General features: G+C 45.4%; 1 protein-coding gene across 7 annotated transcripts in view; it reads right to left on the reverse strand.

Annotated features, from left to right (window-relative positions):
- LOC121931389 (CD209 antigen-like protein C) overlaps positions 1–7,492 on the reverse strand; it is a 15,699-nt gene extending 8,207 nt beyond the window's left edge. For 3 of the 7 annotated variants that reach the window (XM_042469103.1, XM_042469102.1, XM_042469097.1), the window contains exons 1-2: positions 7,237–7,492; positions 5,563–5,817 (exon numbers count right to left, since the gene is read on the reverse strand). In XM_042469103.1, coding sequence (XP_042325037.1) covers positions 5,563–5,815 — 253 coding nt within the window. In that variant the 5' untranslated portion in view covers positions 5,816–5,817; positions 7,237–7,492. Of the gene's footprint in view, positions 1–1,924; positions 2,041–3,783; positions 3,918–4,011; positions 4,075–5,562; positions 5,818–7,236 lie in introns of those variants that run through there. The other 4 variants (XM_042469096.1, XM_042469101.1, XM_042469099.1 and 1 more) reach the window with 4 other exon arrangements.
- Between the last annotated feature and the right edge of the window lie 442 nt (positions 7,493–7,934).

Consider the following 7,934-nt stretch of genomic DNA (forward strand, 5'->3'; position numbering starts at 1 on the left):
GTTTTTTTCACACTTGATTGCCAGCAATTAAAACAAACATAGTTAAAAATTTACAGCATCCAAAAAGGGTCTAGAAACCATAAGGCCCTATGAAGAGAGAGACTTAGGGAGCTGGGGATGTTTAGCCTGGAGAAGAGACGGTTAAGGGGTGATATGATAGCCCTCTTTAAATATTTCAAGGGATGTCATATTGAGGAGGGAGCAAGATTGTTTTCTGCTGCTCCAGAGAACAGGACCCAATGGAGCAATGGATGCAAAGTATAGGAAAAGAGATTCCACCTAAAACCAAGGAAGGACTTCTTGATAGTAAGAGCTGTTTGACAGTGGGAAAGGCTGCCTCAGAGAGTGGTAGAGTCTCCTTCGTTGGAGATGTTTAAACAGAGGCTGGATGGCCATCTGTCGGGGTGCTTTGCCGCTGTGGCAAGCTGGGAGGGCCCAACTGGGTGTCACCACTCTTCTGGGATGTCACCTGGTGTGGACCACATGTCTTAAAGTGGTAATGGACTGCATAAGGGAAAACAGACTAAAACTGAATCCAGACAAGACGGAGGTACTCAGAGTAGGGGCTCCTAACCCAGGTATCAGGATACAGCATCCAGTCCTAGATGGAGTCACACTCCCCTCAAAGGACTGTGTTCGCAGGTTGGGGGTGCTCCTAGATCTGTCACCCCAGATCAGGTAAATGTAACAGTCAGGAGTGCTTGCTATGAGCTTTGGCTGATACGCCAGCTGCGCCCTTTCCTGGAACCAGGGACCTGGAAACTGTGGTAACTTCATGACTCAATTTCTGCAATACACTCTACATGGGCTACTCTTGTTTCTAACCCAGAAACTCCAATTAGTACAGAACATGGCAGCCAGCTTGGTCACCGGAAAGACTAAGAGGGACCATATAACATAATTATTATTATATAACACCCATCTTGAAATTACTCTACTGGCTGCCTATTAGTTTCCAGGCACAGTACAAGGTATTGATTTTGACCTTTAAAGCCCTACATGGCTTGGGCCCAAACCTATTTACAGGATCGCTTTCTTCCATATAATCCACCCCGCACACTCCGGTCTTCTGGGAGGAACCTTTTGCAGCCTATAAAGACCAGATTGACTGCTGCTTCCCAGAGGGCCTTTTCTTCTGCCGCTCCCAGATTGTGGAATGGCCTGCTGGAGGAGATTTGTCATATTAGCAGCTTAGATAGCTTTTAAAAGGCTGTCAAGATGGATCTCTTCTGGCAGGCCTTTCCTGAATAGGAAAAAACCCTGCCATAAAGGGTGCTCACTCATGTTGCGTCTCCTGTAGCCCCTTCGCCCAGTTTGAAAAGTTATTTTATGGATTGTTTAATAGATTGTCATACATTTAATTGTCATTTTACAGGGGGGAGGGAAGATTAGGTATTTATATAATGTACTGTTGGAATTTTAAATTGTAAGCCACTCCGGTTGTTTCTGTAACAGAGAAGCGGGATATAAATATAGCTTATTATTATTATTATTATTATTATTATTATTATTACATCCCCATAGTGATGCCACTGGTTGTAGCAAATACCCCAGAGAAGAGGAACGGGATTCAAAATGACCCTGGCAAATTGGAAAGATGGGCCCAAACTAACAAAATGAATTTCAACAGGGATAACTGTAGTATGGTAGTATACAGATATAAGGTGGAGAACACCTGGCATGAAAGTAGTATATGTGAATATAATAGTAACAATAATAATAATAGTTTATAATCGGGGCGGCTAACAGTGATAAACTACAATACATTGTAGATCAAAATTCCCTCCCCCCCTTAAAAAATTATTAAATCAATTATAATTAAAACCAACTAATTAAACAACATTAACACATACACATTATTACAAGACAAAAACAAAACAGAACAAAACAAATAAAACAGTAAACTAGCATTTCCAAGGAGGACCTTGGGGACTCTCATAAGAACAGGGTTCCTGAGGCCAGGGTTATCTATTCCGGAAAGGCCTTAGTAGACCACAGTTTTCATGTCACTGCAATATTGGAAAGCTAGGGACTAAAAGAAAAATTAGGGGGGATGAACAGAGTCACAGCGTAGCGTTCGCACGCTTGAGGCTGTGACCCCGCCCCCTCGTGTCATGATGCTGTGCACCCTTCTGGAGGGCATGCGGCATCATGGCGCAATCCCGGCGCTGCATCTAGACGATGCAGCACCAAAAGGGTGTCACAGAGCCACATTGCTGCGGTTGTGATGCCCGTTAGAGGGCGCATAAAGGAGCCAGTCTTTCCAGCTGCTTTTTGAGCTCTCTGGAGGCCAGATCAGTGCCATGGCGTGCGGTTGCTGTAGCACTGATCCAGCCCATAAACTAATGTCCAGCCCCATTAGTTTTCCTTTAGCCACCAGCTTTACTGGTTTTAACTATGTGTTTTAACTGATGTTTTAATATTAATAATGATTTATCTTTTTAAAACTTTTGTCCTTCTTCTTTTTTAATTATTTGTAACCTGCCTTGAATCTCAGTGTCTGCATAGTCCTAGTCCAACATTCAAACCACTACACCATGGGAGCACAATTCTTATGTTGGACAAAAGGTATCTTCCTTATCCCTGTCCTCCAGATCTGACCTAACCTCACTCCTCTGTTCATTGTGCAGTGGAGTATTTTTAGGACCAGGGGTAGTATAGGGATTCTGTTGGTATACCGTCCACCCCATTGCTTAACAGACTCCCTATCCAAGCTGACACAGCTGGTCTCAGAGTTGCTGTTGGAGTCGCCCAGGCTTTTAGTTCTGGGCGACTTCAACATCCCACTCGAGACCAGTTTAACAGGTGCGGTTCAGGAGTTCATGGAAGCCATGACAGCCATGGGCCTCTCCCAATTGGTTACTGGGCCAACACATTCTGTGGGTCGTACTCTCAATGCGGTCTTCAGTACGGAACAGGAATATCCGTGGGCAGAGGTAGTCAATACCTCTGCAGTGTCATGGACGGATCATTTCCTGGTCAGGGCTGAACTAAGAGCCACTGTCTGTCTCCCCAGGGGTGGAGGACCTATTAGAATGATCTGTCCTCGAAGGCTAATGGAACCAATTGGATTCCAGAAAGCCCTAGAGGGTTTGTTGGTTGATAATGCCAGTGACTCTATCAAAGCTCTGGCAAACACATGGAACACCGATCTTGCCGGGGCTATTGACACAATCGCTCTCAAGTGTCCTTTCCCACCTGCTTTGAATCAAAAGCCCTGGTATACCAGAGAGCTGAATAATGTGAAGCCGGTGGGACAACGACTAGAGTGCAAATGGCGCTCAACTGGACTCTTATCTGACAGAACTCGTCATAAGAAATTTCTTTATTCTTATAGAGAGGCAATAAAAGCAGCGAGGAGATTCTTCTCGCCTGCTCACATTGCATCTGCAAAGTCTCGTCCGGCAGAACTGTTTAGGGTGGTGAGGGAACTGACAGTGATGCCATCTACCCAGAACCCTCTACTTAACCCAACAACAGTCTCCTGTTAAATGTGATGCATTTAACAACTACTTTGCAGGTAAAATGTCTCAGATAACAGCCCACCTGGACGCCAATGTTGGGGCAAAATCAACTGATGAGGTGTCAATCCGTTTATGAGACTAGACTGGATCAATTTGAGTTTGTGAGTACTGATGACGTGGACAAGATCCTTGGAAAGGTGAGGAAGATGACATGCTCTCTTGACCCCTGCCCATCATGGCTGGCCATCCAGGGGGGGTGATGCCTTGATGGCATTTCTTAGACGTGTCATCAATGCATCCCTTAGGGAAGGTTGTGTACCATCTGCCTTAAAGGAAGCAGTTGTTAGACCACTTATGAAAAAAAACTTCCCTGGACTCCCTGGACATGAAAAATTATAGGCCTGTTTCCCATCTGCCATTCTTGAGTAAGGTGATCGAGAGGGCTGTCACTCTTCAGCTCCCAAGTGGTCTTGGATGAAGCCGATTTTCTAGATCCATTTCAAAATGGCTTCAGGACAGGATATGGGGTGGAGACTGCCATGGTCACCTTAACTGATGACCTCCATCTAAGCATCGACAGAGGAAGCGTGACCCTGTTGGTGCTATTAGACCTCTCAGTGGCATTTGACACAATAGACCACAACATCCTCTTGGAACTCCTGATAGAGCTAGGAATTGGAGGCACTGCTTTGCAGTGGTTCTGTTCCTTCCTCTGAGGCAGATTCCAGAGGGTGAGGCTCGGGGACAGTTGCTCTTCAAAAACAGAGCTGAATTGTGTCGTCCCTCAGGGAGCCATCCTGCCCCTGATGTTATTCAACATCTATATGAAGCCACTAGGAAAAATCATCCGTAGACATGTGTGGTGTTATCAGTATGCTGATGACATCCAAATATACTTCTCCATGTCTCGGTCATCAGCAACAACAACAGATGGCATTTCTCCCCTCAATCAATGTCTTGCAGCAGTAATGGACTGGATGAGGGGAAACAAACTCAGGCCGAATCCAGTCAAAACGGAAGTACTTACAGTAGGGGCCCCCAAACCAGGTATCGGGCCGCAACCTCCAGTCCTATTGGGGTTCACGCTCCCCTTAAAGGACTGTGTTCGCAGCTAAGGGGTGCTTCTTGACTCATTGCTTCAGATGAGAAGTCAGGTGAATGCAACGGTCAAGAGTGCCTGTTATCAGCTCTGGCTGATACATCAGTTGCGCCCTTTCCTGGAATGGGGGGACCTTGAAACTGTAGTACATGCACTGGTAACCTCAAGACTTGATTTTTGCAATGCGTTCTACATGGGGCTACCCTTGTGCCTAGTCCGGAAACTTCAACTGGTGCAGAATATGGCAGCCAGATTGATTACAGGAACAACTAGGAGTGACCATATTACACCCATATTGAAATCACTCCACTGGCTGCCTATTCATTTCCGGGCACAGTACAAGGTATTGGTCATTACCTTTAAAGGCCTCCATGGCTTGGGCCCAACCTACTTAAGGGATCGCCTGCTTCCGTACAATCTGCCCCGTACCCTCATATCCTCTGGGAGGAATTTGTTGCAATTCACAAAGACCAGATTGACGGCAACCTCCCAGAGGACTTTTCCCGCAGTCGCTCCCACTTTATGGAAAGGCCTGCCGGACGAGATCCGTCAAATTGCCAACCTTGAGAGCTTCAAGAAAGCTGTCAAGACGGATCTCTTCTGGCAGGCCTTTCCAGAATAAACTACTCAACCATGTGCTGATTGCCCCCCCCCGACATATACAATGAAGGACCTCTGCCCACCGTTATTTTATTATTGTAGTATTGTTTTTATATTTTTTCACTCTGTAATTTAATGGATGGAATTATTTGATCCTTTTTTAAGGGGGGGATTGTAATATTGTATTTTTTTAAAGGTTGTACGCCACTTTGATTGTTGAAACAAAAAGCGGGATATAAATTAAAGTTTTATTATTTATTTTATTATTAAAGGACTATACCCTCCCTATCATCCTTATGCCAGTGCAAACCAGGAGACAGAGGAGGCACAGGCGATACAAAAGCTGGTTGTTGTTTTTTAAAGAAGACAGGACACAGTAACAGAGAGAGCTAAACTTACAGGCATAGATTGCTAAGGACATGATGATAAGCCAGATGACTGCAAAGATCCCACAACCAATCCAAATTTTCTTTGCAGGAATACGTGTGAAAGGATTAAACTGTGAAAAATCTACATATTCTTCTTCTTCTGGCTCTCCAGGTTTTCCTTTGCCATCATCTTTGCCTGCATCTTTGCCTGCATCTTTGGCATCCGGTTTCCCTCCCTTTGCATCTGGCGCTTTGGCATCTTTGCCTTTTGGCTTGGGAGCCATGGCTAGAAGAACGGGAAAAAACATGAAGGTGTCACAGCAAGGGAGAAATTCACCACCAGACTTCTGCCTATTCCAGGATTTTGCCACCATTAACCAAGATCCATCTAGGAGCCCTGTTGGGAAGGGAGCACCAACAATGGGCAATTGCTAAGCAACAAGTAGTTGTTCCTCTTTCTGCCGCATATGACTCTGGATGCAGACAAGACTGCTGCATGTTTCAACTTATGTGGAAACAACCCTTCCAAACTAGACACAGATGAGGGGAAAACATATCCTAGCATCAGTATGCAAAGGGATCTTGCATCACCTTTGAGACTAACTAGAAGTTGTAGCATAAGGGTTCGTAGACTTGGTCTTGCATCTGAGGAAGTAGCCCAAGTCTATGAAAGCTCATGCTACAACTTCTTTTGTTCACTTTGGAGATTACAGTACAAGCCACTTGTGACGGAACTGAAGCAGAATTGCAATGTATGATTCCTCTCCTTTTCATATGATGTCGGCACTCACCCATTGCCATACAGTTATTATCATGCAAGTTCACATTAAAGACATTAAAGACCCATCAATAACTGCCAGTATCGCTGCATTCACATGACTGTGCATGTGTGGATGCTTCTAAGGCTACAGTAGTGTTATTGCGAGGTTGATGTGGTACAAGTAGATGTGTCATGAACCCCTCTCCCTGCTTCTGTTACATCATGAACCTTCTGGTTTAGTGAAGGAGAAGGCTGGTTTTAGAAGAGTTTGTTTTTGACGTTTCGCCAGCATCTGTAGCTGGCATCTTCAGAGAATGCATCAGAAACTAACATGGCCACATAGCCTGAAAAACCCATGGATGCTGGCCACGAAAGCCTTGGACTTCACAACAGAATTTGGCTTGCAATAAGTGGATTTCAAAATTAAAACATGTGAATCACTGGAAATGCATTGCCCAAAGAATCTCATGATTACAGCTCATCATTGTGAGATTTTGGAAGGAAAAAAAATGAATGCAAGTACAAACCAGGAAGAAAAGGAAGCGGAGGCTGGCCGTCATGTGCATTGTGCAGAAAACAAAGAGACTGGAAACATTCATAGCAAAACAAGGACTGTTGTGCTATTGAAAGGTAATGCAAGAATAAGTGCATGAATTGTGTTATTGATACTGTTGTAATCATGTGAAAGAAACTGCACAGTTACCGTGCAAAAGCCCCCTTGTGTGGCTTTTGTTGCCTGATCTCTTTGTGTACTGATATTCCTGACTAACCCAGCTATGTCTCTGAATCCTAGCATTGGTTTTTAAAAGTCAAAGAATAAAATACTCAGGAGGAAAGTGTTCATGGAAGGCAGGAAGAAAACAATCCCAAAGGGAAACTTTGAGGGCTTGCCTAGGGGAGTCTACCAGGAGGAGGACAGACAGGAGGCAGAGAGGATCACCATACCTTCTACTTCTCTTTCCTCTTCTTAGTTCCAGGTTACAGCTCAGGTACTGGCCTTGCTCTTCTTCGGGTCTGTTTCACTTGACACCTTCCCTACTTCTCCTCTGTGTTTCCCATTGCCTCTTCCAGCCTCCTCCAGCTGCCCTGCTCCCTTCTTTCCTCCCCTCCACATGGACCATGCACCTTCCTCCCTGGGACTCAAGCCGCTTGCTGATTGGCTGGCTGCCTGCTGACCCACACCTGCATTCACAATCACTGGCACACCTCACCTGGAAGGAAAGGCGCATTGTGATGGCACTGCAAATGGAGAGCCCTGGGACAACAGGCTGTGACTTCCCAAGTCATCCAAAGGAGGGGACAGCCATCCCAACTCTGCTGGTAGCCATTGTGGGTTGAAGGTCCCATTTTATGTGAAGTCACACAGGTTGCTGGTTGGTTTCTGATTGGTCACACAATTCAGGAAAATGCCATCCAGACGCTGTCCTGTCCAGCTAGCCAGTATTTCCAGGGGAGGTACACTCCGCGCTCCAACCCTGCATTTCCTCATTGTTTTCCAAGGGATGTTGTCACTTCCATCCCATAGGAGACGCAAGCACTGGCACAATAGGCTGTGACCTTCAAGTCGAACAAAAGAGACAAGAGCCACCTGGCCGGCAGCCATTGTGGGCTGAAGAGCCCTTGTTTAAGGAGAATTCAGAGAC

Source organism: Sceloporus undulatus, chromosome 5 (genome assembly GCF_019175285.1).
Source record: "Sceloporus undulatus isolate JIND9_A2432 ecotype Alabama chromosome 5, SceUnd_v1.1, whole genome shotgun sequence".
NCBI classification, from domain to species: domain Eukaryota; kingdom Metazoa; phylum Chordata; class Lepidosauria; order Squamata; family Phrynosomatidae; genus Sceloporus; species Sceloporus undulatus.